Source organism: Tachysurus fulvidraco, chromosome 15, assembly GCF_022655615.1.
Source record: "Tachysurus fulvidraco isolate hzauxx_2018 chromosome 15, HZAU_PFXX_2.0, whole genome shotgun sequence".
Lineage (NCBI taxonomy): Eukaryota > Metazoa > Chordata > Actinopteri > Siluriformes > Bagridae > Tachysurus > Tachysurus fulvidraco.
Window position 1 is genome coordinate 13,017,994 of NC_062532.1, and position 20,060 is coordinate 13,038,053.

Here is a 20,060-nt window from a genome sequence, read left to right on the forward strand (position 1 = left end):
GATGTGGAACCAGGGCTGTATGTATCACACTAGATTAATATGGCCATTTCTTCTGAGCATGTCACTGACTGGATTTGGCCTTGTGTGAGAAATCAATGGCAAAAATGATCAGCAGTCAACCATCTGCAGTGTGCGTGTGTGTGCCTGCACGCACGTGTGTGTGTTTGTGTGTGTGTGTGTGTGTGTGTGTGTGTGTGTGTGTGTGTGTGTGTGTGTGTGTGTAGGGGCATTGAGCAAGGCAATGTGCTGTAAACACAGAGGAGGCTCATTAACTGTGGTGTGAAACACAATATGTGCATCAACACTGCTGAGAGATCTTACACAATGATAAAGAGAAAGACATAAAGGGTATGTGTGTGTGTGTGTGTGTGTGTGTGTGTGTGTGTGTGTGTGTGTGTGTGTGTGTGTGTGTGTGTGTGTGTGTGTGTGTGTGTGTGCGCGCATGCAGAAACATGCATTCGTGCAACTCTGTATCTGTGCTTGTTGTGTTTGCACTTTCCTTATGCTACAGCCATTATTTGATACTCACTGAGAAGTGGTCTCAATGCAATAAGCAGTTAAACATCTTTTTTTTTTATCTTGCACTATAAATAGCTGTAAGAAATAAATCCTGGACGTGAAGGTCAGTGTGTGTGTGTCAGTGCATCAGTGGTGTCTGTGTCTTTCTCTCTTTCATACATGACACACATGAAATATAGCCGTGTAGTGAATGCGCTCAGTCGAGAGCAGATTGTTTTTCAGAGATTTCGATTTCAAGTTGTTCATTATTGTCTGAGTTTCAGGAGGAAAAATAATCAAACAAAACATATGAAATCTAAAATGTTTTCTTCAAAGAAATGTGTCCTATATGTGTATAAAGAACATTATACCACTATTAAATGCACAACACCTTCTAGCTAGATGATTCGTTTTTTTCTATCATAGAATGGAACTGACAGATTTATATGAATTCTATTATCATTTTTATATAGTCACAACTTTTACATGTTTAGTCCCCGATGTCAGTGCTGTGTAAGAGTCAGACTCCAGGACAGGCTTTTTAATTATCTTCAAGAGTGAGAGGGGTTTGGGGGGGGGGGGGGGGGGGGTTTTGAATGCACTGCAGGACAGAAAATACACAACTCCTGTGGTGATACATGAGGAGTGATGGGTGACAAAACCTAATCCTTTAGGCCTGTGATTTTAGAGTGCAATTAATTACAGTGCTGTTAGATTCTATGTTATCAAGTCAGACACCAGAAAATGATTCTTTGCAAACAAACTCTGAGATTTATTTAAGTATGAACATGTGTGGTGGTCTCTCATCCCACCCTGGTACACAGCAGGAGGGAGAGAATCTAGGCCTTCCTTTGGTTTGACCTTGAAGCTGCATCCTGCTAATGAGACAGGGAACTTCTCTCAAAGGACCAAATGGAGTGTGTGTGTGTGTGTGTGTGTGTGTGTGTGTGTGTGTGTGTGTGTGTGTGTGTGTGTGTGTGTGTGTGTGTGTGTGTGTGTGGGTGTGTGTGGGTGTGTGTGGGTGTGTGGGGGGTTGTGTCCTGGAGGTAGATAAATTGATAGAAGTGAGTTTCTGACTTCAGCCCAGGACTGTCACATTACACCATGCTTACATACACTAATAGCCACACATCACTGATGCACTCACAATGTTACACCACCAGCAACAATACTTATATATCTTATTACTGTTGTCTAATGGCTTCCAACACTCTCTGTCAAACACTGCCCTGATCTGCTGTGATGACAAAAACATGGCTAGTAGAGTTTAGATTAGATTACATTTGAATATATACAGCAAATCAATCAATAATTTCACTACATTCATCTTCTGTAGCTGTTTTGTAAACCTTCCTTTGAAAAAGTTCATGGATTTCAGTGCAGTAATTTCATTAATTCTCTCTGTCACTGTCCCTGCAGATCCTACACAGAGTAGTGTGGCCCCTGCTGGGAAATGTGGAGACAAGTGCTTATTTTCCCTCTGATGAGATACGGAGGAGGTAAACACAACAGTCATTAAGTGCTGCACAGTGAATTATCATGGCCTTCTCGTTGGCATGACAAATGGGGTTGACTGGATATGGAACAGGCCTCTGTATGCCTTTTTCCAGTCCTATGAATTATCAGCCTCATTAGATGTAAATCTACATTGCATCTGTACTTCAGCATTTTAATGCCTCTAATCAAATGGTGACATTTTTTGTTATATATAATATATTTTAATTCAGGTGAAAGCCATACCTCTCTCTCTAATGCAGGTGTGTTAATATGCTCCATTTGTTTGTCCTGGATCACAGCACCATTTGCTTTGCTTTGCTTTTCTGTCTATACAAATCTTTTATTCTATCAAACTGTACTTTCTCAGTGATGGCACCCTGAGCCCGATTCTCAAGGTGAATCTTAACATCTGGGTAAATTTATGGAGTGTGAGATAATTTGTTCAGTGCAGCGATGTGCCCAGAATGCTGGTGTAGTTTCATGATTTTGTGGTGGATAATATCAAGTTCTCTGTGTGACTGCACTCAATGGACCCTGGCATAAACGTTTTCAAGAGAGGATGGGATCATCAGGAGCCTTCCTACTGACACCCAGGTTAATTGATGAAACTGCTGGATAATTGGTAGGAGACCATTCCAGTGGAGGGTAATGATGGAGCAATTTACCCGGTCAAAAAGTCCATTTATTTACCTTTGGAAAGATCAGTCTGATTAGTGGGTTGGGCAGAGGTCATCAGAGTAAATAATCTGGCTCCTCCTTTCCAATGTTTCTCACATGACAAAGATTTAAGACACATACAGTAAAGACAATTAATGTATGCAGCATTCCTTTGTTATTGTTTCACTTTGCAAAACTCCCTGCAACATCTTGGATTCATTTCAATCCCATACGTTATTGTCCCTTTAGTCATCACGAACAATCAACTTAGTAAGCAGTTAATCATTGCTCTGTCTTTTTTATATTACTGCTTTTCTTTCATGACTTTAAATGCCCATATTGAGCTGTAAACAGCCGATTGAGATCTTCATCCTCAGGGGACTTTAGCCCATCTGCAGTCCAGCAATAATGGATGAGCAGAATCAGATACCATCATGGCTCACAATCTGCCACCAGCACGACACCTACATCCTCTTCGGCTTTAATGCCCTTGTGCCACACGCTGTTCCACATACTGATGGGCTGCCCCAGATGTCAGGGCATCTGCCTGCAAGTCCAGACCCATGCTTGTGCCCAGGAAGAAGCCAGAGTCTGTGGTCTGGTGTGCTGTTGATGCACAACACAAAAAAAAAAATTTTAAAAAAAGTCAGACGCAGGCGTTGTTAATTACATTACACTCATGATGCAAGCCAGAATGTAGTGCTGAGTTTTAGTCGACTGAAACTTTATCTTTGGTGTGCATTTTCCTTACAGTAGGCTTAAGGCTAGAGTATGAGTATATCGCAAGAGATTTTAAAGCTACTCTCTGTCCAGCCTCAAATTGTGTTTTTGCTTACTGAATAATAATAATAGCAGACTTAGTTTATATATATATATATATATATATATATATATATATATATATATATATATATATATATATATATATATATATATTTGTGTCTTTGTCAGTGTTTTATATGCTTTGTGGTTGCTAAATAGCACAAAAGTCGTGGCCTAATGGTTAGAGTCTGACTCCTAACCCTAGGGTTGTGTGTTCGAGTCTCGGGCCGGCCACGACTGTGGTGCAATTGAGCAAGGCCCCAAACCCCCAACTGCTCCCAGGGCGCCGCAGCATAAATGGTTGCCCACTGCTCCGGGTGTGTGTTCACGGTGTGTGTGTGCACTGCTGTGTGTGTGCACTTTGGATGGGTTAAATGCAGAGAACAAATTCTGAGTATGGGTCACCGTACTTAGCCGTATGTCACGTCACTTTCACTTTCAAAACAAATTAACATATCAATTTCTCTATGTTTTCCAATTGTGGAATCAATCAGCTCTCCCGAAGTTTGTAAAACCTAGGGTGAGTGTCCATTTGTTAGTGAGTACACACTGTAGTCAAATGCAATCCTCATTTATCATATATTTGATCAATATTCAATCTTTAGATGTCATCCTTTACCATTTTTACCGTTCCTGGGTTTGTGAAACACTTTGTCAAAAAAGCCACCTGAAGCCATTAAGCAGCTCAAGACTTTCATCAGCACCTCAGCTACTAAAAACCTTTGATATAGATTTATGTATTTTATCACTTTCTGGGCAAATCATTTATATGTCATAGTGTAAATTAATCGAGTCCTTAAGCATCTTCAGAGTCCATTTTCTTGGTATGTCATCATCCCATAATAGCATTGCAGAATTTTAGAATTCTTGCTATGTATGAGAGCTGGATCCGATTCCCCAATAATTCAGTTATTAATCTCACCTTCAGCTTGTTGACCTTCAGCCCCACCCACTCTCTTCTGAGATGCCATCAGAGTGAAGATTAATGAATTGGATCCATTATGGCCTAGTTATCATATGCTCATACTCTCTCATGCACACACACTTTGATTAAGCTGGCTGATTTAATTCTTCATACCAGCACCCACATTTAACTTGCTGTTACAGGACATATACTGCATGCTATGTCTCGGAGGCTGACACTGGACAGAATGTATCAAAGAGATAGTAGAGAAGGATTATCACACAAGTCTCTGAGTTCATGCTTTCATTCCATTTGGTAATAGTATTTTCTCTATGAGGTAAAGAAATAAATCAGGATAAAGTTAGAGAAGAGATTTGATCCACTGATGAGACACTTTTGGGAAATGAGGGAATTCCCACTAGGGATTTTTTTTCTTGGTCAGCATATTGTATGAATATTTTGAATGTGATCCAGTTTAAACTGATTGAATAAATAGAATCTTAACTTTTCTTGCTTTCTTCCTCTCTCTGGGTTAACTGTCACTGCCAGCACTAGGAGAGTTCAAGGATTTGCCCCATTTAAACTTGGCTGAGTCAGATCTATGCGATGACTCTGCGCCTTCTTCGACAGCCGAATGATCTGGGTCATCACAGGTGTTTGAAGTGTCCAAGCCGTTTGACACCATGTCCCATCATACATCATTGTGAGTGACTGTGATTGAATAAGTTGCCCTTGGGGTTAATCAGCCCATTCAGCTGCCCTTCAGCCTGCAGACCCTTGCACCTTCCTCCTTTTCCTGTTCACAGCAGTCCACAACCAGAGCTGGAGCTGATCCAGCCCTTGGTCTAGAGATGAGTGCCATATCACACACACACACACACACACACATACACACACACACACACACACACACACACACACACACACACACACACACACACACACACACACATCGCTCTGCCATAGTGTAAGCTCCATGCTTCATCAGTTATCTAAACCCATTCACACATGCCTTTGCTTCACACATTGACTCCTTCACATGAGGGGTTCAACCCTTTCTCCAGCTTTCAGTGACCAACCTGCACTGTTCAATGGGACCCTTCTTTCAGCATACAGAATTATATTTCTACACTAGTTCACATCATTGTGTACTATGAGTGGATCAAGTCTTACATCTAGTGTATGGGTTTTATTTTAATTTTTAAAAGGTGTGTTCATAAACATGAACAAAATGGGTTTATATACAGTGGGTATAATCTGGAATTTTCCCTTTAAAATGAGAAAGGGCCTATAAAAAGGCCATTTTTGTAGGTCCCTGTTTAAATGGAAGCAAATTTTTGCCTCATGCCCAGTCTCTGTGCTTTTCGATGACACTTTGATGGATGTTATTTAAAAAGATAGAAAACTGTACCACAATCCCTTCTGTTTTAATATACCTAGCAAAATTCCTCTGCTACAAATGAATCCAGCAAATATACGTCTGAAATCTGCAAATAAGCATTTAAACAACTGAAAGTTCTTTATGGAACAATATACTATGGTCAAAAATAGGACTCTTTGGCAATAATTTGCAATCGGTAAGAACACCATACTCACAGCTTGAAGTTGGAGAATCATGACATGGGGCTGCATCTCTTCTCTTCTGTGAATGGAATGATGGAATAGGACCTATTAGTCATTGCAAGTCACTCAGCGTGACCCTTGTACCTACCGTGTAAGGGGTTGCAGACTGAAATTGAACCATAATGCTGCATAAAGAAATTTACTTCTTGCTACAGTATGTAGACATCTCAGCCATGCTCTCGCCAAAGCCAGCTTTGTAACAATGTACTAAAATTGGTGATTTGTGGTGTACAAATACAATTTTTTTGAATGGATCATATTCACTGGATATATATTAAATAATAAATGTAAGAGAGTGTTAACTGATTTATACTTCATAACTGCAGACTGTAGAAAATCATGTATAACAGGATCTGAAAGTAAAATTCTTTCATACAGCTCACTGACTCTGAATATTAATGTATGCAACACTATTCTGAAGGAATCAAGACTAAAATTGTATTCATCAAATATTTCCCCTGGGTCATTTATAATCTCAGCCTACATTTCACTTAAAATATTGAATGGAAATTTTGCAGGTATTGGTTTTTTAGGGTGGGGGTATGTGTGCCTTAACTTTATCAAAAGAGTAAGATGCAAGAGAGTGAAGAAGTATCCATCATTAGTTAGAGTGTGAAATGTATGAAATTGGTTCGGAGCTGCATGTGGCACAGACGTTTTTAAGATTCCATTTTAGGATTTGATTAACTGGGAAGTTCTCACACTTCTTAAGAGCCAAAGGCATTTATCTCTTTTATTCTTTTAGAAATCATATTTTCAGAGATTATGGCATGGCACCACAATTACTCCTGGTTTCACAGACTCCATGCAAAGCTTAAAACATTCTGAGCAGAAGATAAGATGGTCACTTTCTGGGTGTCTGTAGCACCTCTACTCCCTTAGGATTTTTTCTGGCCTAAGCTGTTGCAGCGTGGATGGCCGAGGGTCTCTGCTACTCTAGAAACATCAAGGCTCGTAAGAGGCAACAGAGCTCGCTTCTTTCCATGTCTCCCAAAGAGCAGAAAAAGTTGCAACACAATCGAGTCAATAATGTGTCGAAGTAAACCCTCAAATTTCACCACGGGCCGTAACTAATAAATAATTTGCTCCCAATTCTTTCAGGGCCTCTTTTCCAGGGGAAAGGGGACTCCACTGAAATAAACAGGAATACGTTTGAGTAAACATTAAACTATTATAACTCGTGGTTTGCAGTCATAAATCTTTCCCATTATTTAGAGGCCGTTAACTTCTCCCATGAGCTCTTTCTTCAACTCTTGTGAAGACTTTTTTTTTCTCCTCACTCAACTCTTAATCATAATACCCACACCTGTGTGATAGGTGGGACACATTCAGTAAATATCCAACAAGCAGGCACACAGCCCTGATTGCAAGCCCACATTCTGCCCAATTGTGAATCTCCAAACTTTTTACCTTTTCCCCTTAGATTTTCTCATTCATTTATATGACAAACCCTTATAATTCAGAAAATAAAGTATAATATAATTTAAAAATTATAATTATATTATACAAAATTATAATTATATTATAAAAAAATATAATAATTCCCTTTTACCATGCTTTAAAGACAGAAATAGAATAGGGTAAAATATTACAATCTTGATCAATAAATAAATCTACTTTTCTTTTAGTTAAGCTTGGCTAACACATTGGAGTCGGTCTCTGTTCCTATAGTGCAAACTGTATGCAGATTTAGAACATGCTCCAGAGATTAATCAGACCCATCCATCACAGCTTTGTTCTCAGGCCCTGTCAAATTCATTCCAGATCCAGATTGCTATATGATGTCTTTAAAGATCGAGTTGAGCAGTGTATTAGTAACATACATTACCACAGTGTAATAAAATAATTACTCACTCATTTTTCAGTAGCTGCGTAATCCTGTCAGGCCCATAGTGGATCTGGAGCAAATCCCAGGAAGGATGCCAGTCCATTTATCTTAATCAGTCCACCCATTGGAAAATTCGGGGGGGGTTGAGAAGAAACCAAAGAACCCCTATGCGGACACAAGGAACAAAAACTCCAACAGAAAAAGTTCTAAAAACAGACAGTATTCCAAGCTCATCATCAAACCACAGACTATAGCACTAAGAGATGGCAACATAAGTGCTGTGCCTTTATGCTGCTCAATAAAATATTAAAATCATGTATAGTTTCTGAAATCATAACCAAAATCAAAGACTTTTATATTAACTGCCAATGGAAAGAAAAAATCCAATTGCAATAGGACTTGTATCCTTAATATTGCCTGAACCATCTGTATCTGGAAGTTTGCTGTTTTAAATAAGTATACTGCTATTCTCGTAAACATACATTGTATGGCCAAAAGTATTTGGACACCCGACCATGACATTAATATGTGATTTGTTAAACATCCCATTCAAAAGGCATTCTACTCTTCTGGAAAACATGTCATCAGGAATGTGGAATGTTGTATGAAGAAGCCTATCAGAATTTAAATTCATTCCAATGGTGTGTTTCCAAACTAACCTTGCAAACCATGTCAGTGGTGGCGCAAATGTCTAAGGCTCTGCGAAGTCGACCAGCTGATCAGGCTTCAAGTATCATGGTACTCCAACCTCCAAAAGCTGGGATATGTGAATAAAGGAATTCTATTGTACTGTAATGTTTGGCAATCAGAGGTACTGTAACAGGTTTGGACTAAGTCCCTGAGTCCCTGTAAAGTGAAACTGTAATCATACAACATACAAAGACATTTTAGACAGTTACATACCATCAACTTTGTGGGAAAAGTTTGGAGAAGGTCCACATATGGGTGTTTCAATATTGTTTAATAGTCTGTATTTTGCATTTTTGTTCGTTATTCAATGATATAAGTTAGAGTTGTTTAAATTGTTGTATAGAGGAATAAAGATTCGTTATGTTTGGTGAAACAATAAGATTGTCAGAAAAGAGTAAGTGAAATGAATGAATTTCTATTCAAGTTACCTATTTCAGGATTTCTTTTACATGAAGCCATAACCTTGATACTAAAGATAATGCCATGCAGGATGGCCAAGTTGGAGTCCACAGATCTGTCTTCTTTTGACTTTTAAACAGATCTACATATTCTGATGGCTCTGTCTGTGGGTTGATGTATGGCTGTTTATCATCAAATGCCCTCGCTGTGTGATATTGTATCTGCATGCAGTGAATCATTTGTCAGAAAAAAGATCACCTGCTTCAGCATCAATATTACTGTCAACACAGAAAGATCTGTTTGCATGTCACAGCTTCATGGCAAGATGTAGTCTGTCTTAAGAAAGAACTTTTCGCTAGCAGCTTAAACAGTTTTAACCACAATCATGGTGGAGGCTGACATTATTAAATGATTTAAAATTATGAATTTTAAAATTTGATTTATATATTGATCTCAGTAGAAAAGCATTATTTGAGTTATATTTGACCAAATTAAGTTGACTTCATCAAGGTTACGCTGTGCATGCATTGTGTGTACATGCATAATGATTTTAGAGAACAGGAATATTTTATTTATTGCTTGCCCTCTATCTTGATTATCTTATAACACATTTGATCATTTAACAGAAGACAACAGTGCCCATTCCAAAAGGCTCTTAAAGCCACCAGTCATTTATTAAACAGTGAAACAAATTCTGGAAATACAGACAGAAAAATCAGTTGCAGTTCACCAGTCTTAAAATCAAAGTTACATCAATGGAGCAAATAAAAAGCCCCAAACAGTCACCTTTCTGAAAACCAGTAACTTACAAAAATTTTTTGGAAGACCTTTTTGTAGTGGTTGATTTTATAAAATTTTGCAATGCCTTGGAGTTGACTCCAAAATTGTGGAATGCTGATTTGCCCAAAAACAAACATTACTTGAAGATTATTTCAACCCTTGTGGACTACTTGCATTCTGCTTCATCTGTTTGTAGAGAATGACCATACTTGTGCAACTGCATTTAAAACCCCATTTTTATTATTATTATCATTAATAATAATAATAATAATAATAATAATAATAATAATAATAATAATAATAATAATAATAATGTATAGGCTCAGGTTTAATATATAAGAATTCAGTTACTCAATATTATATTTTTTTCTTTTAGCATTTTAAAGTATACGGATGTCCCAGCAGTAACCACATAGTTGTGCCCTTTCTCTCCTTCCTTCTGCCTTGCATATTATTGCACTGGAAATATGACTTCCAGTCCACTTCCATTTCCACCTTCAGCACGTCTTTTATTTTTGTAAGATTTTAAGCCTTCTAGAAGTTCACACATTTCTTATTCTTCTATGTTGTCAAGTATATAATGGGACAGACCTTTGAGCCTTTTAGACTTCAGACTCCAGACTAGACACTCTGCCCCAGGGCTTTGGTACATAGGGACTGTTAAGCCTCCGTGCCACCAAAACCTGTCTGCGGTCCCTGTTCTTAGATGAGGGTGGTAAACTGTGCAGTGGCTGCAGAGATGGTTCTTCACGTGAACATCCAGCACCCTCGTAGCCTCTAAAAGCAGTGTTTTCATACATGATAGGCCTTCCACCTATCCGGGTTACCAGGGTAGCATCATTTGTGCAGTGGTTGATACAGGGGAACAGATGACACATGTCTTTGGAGTGATCATAGAAATGTGCAGGCCCCTGTGGAAGCGGGCCCATGTATACTGGCAAGTCAGTGTAAGAGTTCAGGTAGGTGGAGTAATGTCTGTGCACGACTGTGGAAGAAGATCGCCGCAGAGCTGCTGCATTCTGAAGAATTGCCTCACGGTATGAGGGAAGGCGAGTAGAATGAGAGTATTTGAGTTTCTGTGGCTTGTAAGGATAGGAACCCATGTGAGCTGGGTCAAGATAGGCTGGCTCAGCTGGCATATTGTAGCAAAAGTTGTTACTAGAATTGGCATACATCTTTGAAGGCTTGGGATTAGCTACCACTACACGGGGAAAGAGGTCAGGCATGTTGATTCGACTAGAAGAAGATGCAGACGTTGAAGGCTTCTCATCTACATGCCACAACTTGTCACCACCCCATGTGGCCCTGAGGAAAGAGGCGCGACGGTTCAATTTTTCCTTTCCCAGCAAAGGGACGTCATCCGTATCTGGCTCAAGGTATGGTTTCATGCAGGAGTTGCAGCTGCCACTGGGCCTTTGGTAGTGGCTTCCCATGCAGGGTGAAGTATGGGCATGGTTTTCTAGGAGCTGATTAGCTCTAAGCTCAGCCAGGCAAGAGGTTGGTTCATCATAATCATTCCTGCGCCGGGGTTCTGGTGACGGTGCCACATAGCTGTGGGACCTCTTCTTGCGGCCATGTCCTTCATTGTACAGTTTCCGGCTCTCGGGAGGGTCTTGGTGTTCCACATAGATATCCGGGACATGGAACTCACGGTAAGGGAGAAAGGAGGGGGCCATTTGGTGGCAGCCCTGGCTGTCCATGAATAGCCTGGTGCTGTGGTGTGGCTTTGGGGCTGTAGGAGGTGGGGGGTCCCTCATAGCAATATGGGGACTGCTCAGACTAGAAATAGGTAGTGTCCGTTCATATATATGATGGTGATTCGTCCGTGCGGGAAGAGTGTACCGTAACGTGGTAGGTCTTGTCACTACTCGAGGTTTCTCTATCAAGGTGGCACTGTTTCCATAATGCAGGGGGAAAGTGGGAGTCAGTGCCCTCTGGGTGTAAGGTGTATGGTTGCTGGTGACACTGGAAATATAGGGAAGACGACCATGACTGGCATCAGTGCTAATGAGACGGGTCGGAAGAATAGGTTTTGAAGCTTCTGGAGCTCTGCGGCTCCAATTCTCAATCGTCTTAGTGGCATTGTCCAAGGAGTTCTCCACTCTGGCTGAGGAGACAATATCCTTGGCTGTCTTAAGCATCTTTAGCATGTTGGCCTGGGTGTAACTGCTAGTGACATCTGGGCTCTGTATACTTCCGTTCTGGTCTGTATCCTCCACACCATTGAAGCAGCTGTAGATACCCTACAAAGAAAAATGCATGTTTGTACAGTGTTCTAGCAAGAAATTATAACATGAATATATAGCTTCTTTGCTAATATATTTAATTTAAGTATGTCAAAATTCTACCAAGTATTCGTTCATTGTAAGCAAAAGCAAAACTCTTCCCTACTGTTTATTGTCATTTTGGTTTTCACCTTAAGGCTTATGTGCATTAACAGTATTTAAAATGAGTCAGAAGCTGAATGTGCATTTGTGGTATTATTCTTCTCCAATTTTATGCTATTTAATAGATTTTACTTTCAAATTGGTTCTTAACCCAGGAGGCTTAAACTAACACCATGTCTGTCAGTATATCCAGATTTCATAATGAGGTTATTAATATTACATTTTCAAAATGGAACAAATGTCCTATGCAGGGTAGCCTTAAGGAAATGAACATTGAGAAACATTTCAGATCATTCATTTTAATCAAACATTATTTAGAGCATTATTTAGAGCATCCTTGATCCTTTTATGACTGGCAAATACTTTGTGGTCATTTTTACTGAAGCATCTACATGTAAATTCGCAGTTTCTAGACTGATGCTGATATCCAATATTTATTATTTAAATATCCGCTGACGCCAACAAACAAATATGAGATAAATTGTGATTTACCTTGATTGGCATTGTGGAGCTTTAGTATTTGTATAACATTTTTGTTACATATCAACCAGTAAACCAATCAAATTATAACATGATTGTATTTGGCTAAGTAAATGGTCCGTAAATTGGTAGACGACAGGCTTAAAAAAACCTTTCTTGAATATCAGTCAATATAGTTAATGTTCTTGATGCTGATTAACTTTTTTTTGGAATTGCCAGTAATTCATGTAACATTGTGTGAGATCAAGGTTTTTATGGATTTGTAGAAGTATGTGTTGTATCTTTGGAAATTGTTATAATGTTAGAAACACTAGAAACGAACATTACCAAATGAATTAAAATTGAGAAAACACTCACCCTACTGATTGCCAGTAAGAAGTCGAGGCGTTCAGACTTGTGCACAGAGTGGCGAAGTTTCCAATAGAGCAAGTGTTCCCAGGCAAACACCAGCAGACTGAGACCCATGGCCACCAGCAACATGTAGAACACTCCAGCCATGTTGTCAATGTCCAGCTTGGAGCTCATCACTTCTTTCTTCTCATTGCGGCATATTCCAGTTAGCCACACTGTCTGCAGCTTCTGAGTATCACCTAAATAAAAAAATACAAATTTTCAGGTAATAATTTACACTAGAACACAGAGGTAGGGGTAGGAAAATAAAAATAATAGCTCAGTGAGGGGTCAATTAAGCATATAATACTACTGAGTATTTTATTCATTCATAGATTCATTTTCTACCGCTTATCCAAACTACTCGGGTTACGGGGAGCCTGTGCCTATCTCAGGCGCCATCGGACATCAAGGCAGGATACACCCTGGACGGAGTGCCAACCCATCGCAGGGCACAAACACTCTCAATCACTCATGCAATCACACACTACGGACAATTATCAGGAAATGCCAATCAACCTACCGTGCATGTCTTTGGACCGGGGAGGAAACCGGAGTACCCAGAGGAAACCCCCGAGGCACGGGGTAGAACAAATGTAAAATATGCAATCTCCACACACACAAGGCGGAGGTTTGAATTGAACCCCCAACCCTGGAGCTGTGAGGCGAACGTGCTAACCACTAAGCCACCGTGCCCCCTTGAGTATTTTATTTCTAAAAAAATGTTTTGCCCTGTGGTTTTTACTGTTACACTAAAATAATGAAATATTCAGTAATTTTATATACACTTTTGTTGTAATAACTGTCTGTTGTCTTTGTGGTGCAAAACTATGATCTCACTTGAAATGGCTTGGCACTACCACTGCTTGTAAAAGAGTCAAACTTAGAGGTTATGCTGCTCTCTGTAACTTATTTGTAAACTACTCAGACAATTTTATGAGGTTACCATCAGCAAGAAACTGGAGGAGGGCAAGGTCAATGGGCCGTTTCCAGCGGGACTCCTTCTGTAATGCAATGCCGTAGCCTGTAGTTGCGAAAACCTTCCCACTTCCAATGGTCACCAGTTTACAGCCCTCATCTTTACCAGCCATGTAGTTCAGCACGGCGGCATCATAAATAAAGGCATCAAGTTTGCTGTTTACAAAAAAGGTTGAAAATTAACTTAAGGAACTAACAGTGTTATTCAAATTATATGTTAGTATGTGGAGAAGCAAGTCAAACTGTACCCAGTTTTAAGGCTGTTCAAAGCATCTTCCACGCCCTTTTGGTTGTACTTGACCATGTGGGAGTGCATCTCAGGATAGTTGCTTCTTATATTCCGCTCTGTGCTGCCATTAGGCACTGTACCGAAGCGAAATGGTGGATACTGCTCCTGTGGTTTCTGGAACTGAGGCAGGCAAGATGTCACAAAAGTTTAATTTGAAAATTCATTTGGCTTTAAACCCATTTTTTTTCTTTAATCTAATTACTTTATTTTTCTTTTATGTATTTTATGTGGATTCTTTTTAAATGTCTTTGTCTTTGTCTATAGTCAGAATCCCAGGATTCCAAGCAATAATATCAGTGTAAGTGAGGTGACATACGGCTAAGTACTGTATGTCACCCATATTCAGAATTTGTTCTCTGCATTTAACCCATCCAAAGTGCAAACACAGCAGTGAACACACACCGTCAACACACACCCGGAGCAGTGGGCAGCCATTTATGCTGCGGCGCACGGGGAGCAGTTCGGGTGGGGGAGCCTTGCTTAAGGACACCTCAGTCGTGGCCGGCCCGAGAATCGAACCCACAACCTTAGGGTTAGGAGTCAGACTCTCTAACCATTAGGCCACGACTTCCCCCTATAATACTAATACTATGTACTAATATGAAGCATGAGAAAAGTTGCAGTTGAGGATTGCCATGCATGTACAGTACAGTATGAGTGGAAGAGAATATTTTGCTCTGTGGATAAAATTTAGAATTTAATGAGAGCTGTGTCAACAAGTTTTACTATTCATGCCTAGAGGATTTAAGAGGTGCTGGGAGGGACTGTTCTAGTATTTTCACTTATGTTTTCACTGTGCATGACCAGCATGAGGATTAGTGTTACTTGAATGAATCTTACACATTTCCTTTGCAGCTCTGTTTCATTCACAGAGCTTTGTAAAAGCTTTTGCTAGAGGCTCAGTGCTCCCTCTAGGGCATTGTGCGTGTAAGCCTGTTATGAATGTATAATGATATGCATAAGGTATTATGTTTTGCAGAGATATAAGGTGGTCTTTTTATATTTCTGTTGCTATGCACTGTAATGCAGTTTGGAAACAGTACTAAGTTGTGATGCGCTGTGCTCGTTTATGTGTCTAAACCATAAGGAAATGAGATACAAAATGCAAATGAAACAAATAGCCCTTGGCTTCATTTTAATGTTGACTCTCAATGCAAGCCAGGATCTACAACATGCCAGGACAAATGTTGTCTAGAAGTAAACAAGTTAGTAGTTTGAAATGATTTCATATTGAATCAATTTCTCTCAACCTGCGTGGTGGCCGTGAGCCATTTATTCTTAAGGTCATTCTCACAGGTATAGCTCATGTCTGATAAATCTCATTGTCCAAACAATTAAATCACTTTAGTCATAATAAAGGTCTTTGTAATGCCATAATAAAAGCTCAGATCTTTTAGCTGTCTCCTTGATTGCATTATAATGCACAAACTGTTCCAATACTGTTTTTATATAATTAGAATGCATAGTGAAGCAAATAACATTTGCATTTTGCATCAGCTGATGAAGTGAAATAATGTTTTCAAAATTTATATTATTGCTGGATTTAATTAAGATCTTCACTGACAGTAAATATAATTAGGGACATTTTTTTATTATTAATTAATGGTCTCTTTCAATGAGGCTAAAAGGAGAATTATGTCTCTCTGACTAATAGAAATATATTACAGTGCAGAAATGCAGATGTACTTATATCATGCCTTTGAAGGAATTATAATGAAGATTGGTCTTAAGTCCTTAATTGTCAGATAGCTTTATGTTCTCCTTTGAAAGAGTTTGTATTGATGCGAACTTGTATTGTGCTAAAGGCAAACAGTCTAAAATTTAATATGGTCTGTGATCTGCTTTTTTACTGTCAGTAATTTAGGGTCTGTAAACAATCATGCAGTTTTTAATCAAATTGTATACCCCCCACTCTGTGGGATGTCATACATGATTTATATGCAGACGGATAAATTTTTTATTTTCAATCAAGTAATTTAGCAGCTTCTGATAATGTTTTCATATCCCGAAAATGACTCAAATTTGATTACAAAATACTCAGCATTATAAAACATCTACTTTCACCTCCATAAGTTGTCCACGGTGACTTCATCAGATTAAATCAGATTAATAAATTTAAAAAAATAGCATAATTGCTTACTTTTTTGTCACTCAGTCCAGAAACTGTGTCAATGTACTGCTCTTGGATCATGAATGCTGCTAGGTTGGCTGTGTAACTCGCCAGGAAGATGACAGCGAAGAAGGCCCATACCAGCACCATGATCTTGCTCGTGGTCCCCTTTGGGTTCTCGATTGGCACAGAATTGTTGAAGACAATCCCCCAAAGCAGCCACACTGATTTCCCAATGGTAAAGGTTGGCCCACCAGGATCTAAAATGGATATTTCTTTATGTTTTCATACTTAATATTGTACAGTAGTTTTGTGGTTAAATGCTAAAATGCTAGAAATTACAATTCATTTACACTGAAAATTGGATGTTCTGAGAGGATAATTTACTGAGAAATTATGTAAAAATCGTACTCAATTAAACATAGAACTAAAAATGTATTGAAGTGTAGTAAAAAAAAAAAGTAGTAGTAAATGTTTTCACCTCATGGCATGAAGATTGCTGATTATATAAATTAAATAATATATGATAATCAATATTTGCCATCAGCTAGCTTGCTGCCTAGCCAGTTACATAAGGTACTGGAATTGGAGCTAGTACAAAATGACATTAGCAAACGAAAATACGTAGGCTGTAGATCTGAGCAAATTTCCAAAACTTATCTAAAATGTTGTTTACAGGGAGAAAAAGCAGAGCAAAATTAGCTATCTAGCTTCTCTGAAAAGCTTTTTAAATTATATTTATAAATAAAATATTTAAGAATAAAAATTTTCAAAGGATTTAGGAAACCATTAAAACTGATTTATTAAGCAGTGGTTTTGTATGGAAATTAGTTTAGCTAATTAGCGTCTCTGCTGAAATGTATTCATGTATAATACAGCTTTGTATGCTAATTAAAAATGCAATACAGTGGGCTTACTACAAACAAATGTTACAATATTTATTACAGTAACTCTGCTGTGAGTTGCTGTAATAAATGCTGTAACTCTACAGGGTCACTTTAACAGCGTTTTCCTGATTACTGTACGTAGTTAACCATGTAAGCTACAGTAGCAAGATCCAGATTTATTCTCCTCACAGCACTACATGACTACATGCCTTTCCTTTAGATTTCACTATAATAACAGGGTAATCAGGGGGTCATATGCTACACTTTAAACCATCATAAGATCACCGGTCAATACTCATTTTATCTTTTTTACTCCTCCGTGGTATGGGCTCTGGTTTCATTCAATTTCATGTAGTCTCAGACAAAAGTTCTAACTACACCATAAATCAAACTTCCTGCAAAAGAAAATGAGTGTTTAAAGCAGGTCACAATGAAGTCGAATGATTCATCAGATCAGTCATTTCAGATTTATCAGGCTTCATTATTTTGGGAGTATTTTGTTCATCTGTCCTCATTTCTGCTCTCAGTCCTGCTCCACTTACCTTTTGCACTGACCAGGCTACGGTTGTACCCTACAGGGCTGAAGTACTCAAACACAAAGACAGTCACGGCCACCACTGTCAGGCACATCACAAACATCATCACCCACACAGCAGGGCTGTAGGGCTCTGTCACAGAGAAGGAGGACAAAAAGTGTCTAATTACAAAACTATATGAAGTCAGAATATTATTTACAATCTCTATGCTGATGATGTGATAGAAGGAAGTCCAATTTTACAGATTACTCAAGGCACATATTAGTGACATGCCCGACATATGTTAGAAAATAATAAATGAACACAGATTAATGAATGATGCGAGAAATATACCCAAAAAGGCAGACGGAGACACAGTTCCATTGCTCCTGGCCACCATCACACTGATCCCTGTCTCCACAAACGGCACTGAAAAATCAATGATCTCAGAGCGCTCTTCGTTTATAGTGAGAGACCCAATGGCCATGTCTGCCCTCTTATAAACCACCTTAAATAGACAGAAATACACATTAGCCTTTTTTTACCTCTAAAAAAGAGCATAGAAGTTTAAACTCGACATTCAGTTAAACAGATGGCTAAATGCCATTTCTTTGCAGCTTTAAGCCATTTTTCTAATAAATTGTTATGGCATTTGGTTCACTGACAGGTCAGATCACTTCAGTATGATCTCTTCATCACCTAAAACAGTGAGATAAAAAAGGAAATACATTTTATTTTTTAATTCAGTAGTTTTACCTGTCACCCAAGCTAGACATTCATGTTTCACTTTGACTGGGACGTATGATCACACTTTTATGTTATAGGGTAAGAAGCTGTACCTCTTATAGTGCACGTTCATCATTCAGTGACTGTACAGACAAAAAAGCTTGGTTTTGTACCCATTTTTAATTAACTGAACCCAATCCAATAAAGTCAGGTTGATAAAATCGATGTAATAACTAACATCAAATCCATACCACATCCATCTATCTATCTATCTATCTATCTATCTATCTATCTATCTATCTATCTATCTATCTATCTATCTATCTATCTATCTATCTATCTATCTATCTATCTTTCATATTCATCTGCCTGCTTGCATTCTTTCTATCTTTCTTTTGCTTACTCAAGGGGTTTTCAGTTTAGTCTTGATCAAAAATATTGGCTTATTGTAAAACAAGACTTTGAAAGTGGATCATATTTTTGCACTGAATTGCAAAGTACCACTGCAGTGAATGATAGGACTAGGGGTGGGATGGTCTAATATGATTATATCTAGTGAATAGGAGAAAAAGATAATAAATAAATACTAACCTAATACTAGTCAAATACTATATGAATACACTGAGCTTGAAAAAAAAGCAAATACACTACTTTTGGCTGACACTTTCAACCGGAGTGTCTAACAGTTGAGACAGGGTCATGCTCAAGGACCCAATTATAGCAGCTTGGCAATGCTGGGATTTGAGATCTTGAACTGATTTAATCAGTAGCTCAAAGCCTTAACCTCTGAGCCATCACTTCCCACAAATTCATTGAGATTTAAAAAAAAAAAAAAAAAAAGATCTGCACCTAAATGTGAGTGTGCACCATGAGATAAGGTTTCAGGATGGTTAATATTAAAAACAAAAGTTCACCTGCTCCTTCAAAATGTAAGCAAACTTTAACTTGAAAATAAAGTAGAAGATAAACTCACAAGACAATGGATTACTTTAAGTTTCATTTTGAAAACGTATTATTTTATGCATTATTGTACCAAGCAATAATCTTCTGTGATTATTATAGTTTAAATAAGTCTACTTAATCGTTTTACTGGAGTAATTAACATCTACTTGTATCCCTTAAGAAAAGCATTGGCTGTAATTAGGAGGGAAAACCAACACTATAGTATAACAAAGGCTGTACTCTGTATACATAATGCATATCCACTCAGGTTTATTTCAGAGTTAACAGCCTGGTCCTGGTCCTTTTAACGTGTCCTCAAGCAGGAACATAGAAAGTTATTTGTTAATCATTGTACAATTATTTTAAATTTGACTAGACTAAGTGCTTCAGATACTGAAACATGAGCAGAGCTGCACAGCCTCAGTGCTCTCTCACCTCTCCAATCATGCCATTCCAAACACCTCGGACGAGCTTGCCATGTTTGCCGTTGGTGACCAGATAGAGATCGTAGGAGAACTTAATGTTACGGGAAAGTTTCTTTAGGATGTCAATGCAAAAGCCTTTACAGCACAGTTTGGTGTAGGGCTCAGTATCACCGATGATCCTGTAGATATAAGAGCAGACATTACTGTCAGCTAATATATAAAAAATATAGAAA

The 20,060-nt window shown here is 38.6% G+C and overlaps 1 protein-coding gene across 2 annotated transcripts in view; it reads right to left on the reverse strand.

The window, feature by feature from the left end:
• Positions 1-9,541: 9,541 nt before the first annotated feature.
• grin2ca (glutamate receptor, ionotropic, N-methyl D-aspartate 2Ca) overlaps positions 9,542-20,060 on the reverse strand; it is a 53,362-nt gene continuing 42,843 nt past the window's right edge. For both annotated transcript variants that reach the window (XM_027141686.2, XM_047800616.1), the window contains 8 exons: positions 19,838-20,006; positions 18,089-18,242; positions 17,762-17,887; positions 16,363-16,592; positions 14,182-14,342; positions 13,902-14,089; positions 12,923-13,155; positions 9,542-11,941 (listed from right to left, as the gene is read on the reverse strand). In XM_027141686.2, coding sequence (XP_026997487.1) covers positions 10,301-11,941; positions 12,923-13,155; positions 13,902-14,089; positions 14,182-14,342; positions 16,363-16,592; positions 17,762-17,887; positions 18,089-18,242; positions 19,838-20,006 — 2,902 coding nt within the window. In that variant the 3' untranslated portion in view covers positions 9,542-10,300. The remainder of the gene's footprint in view (positions 11,942-12,922; positions 13,156-13,901; positions 14,090-14,181; positions 14,343-16,362; positions 16,593-17,761; positions 17,888-18,088; positions 18,243-19,837; positions 20,007-20,060) is intronic.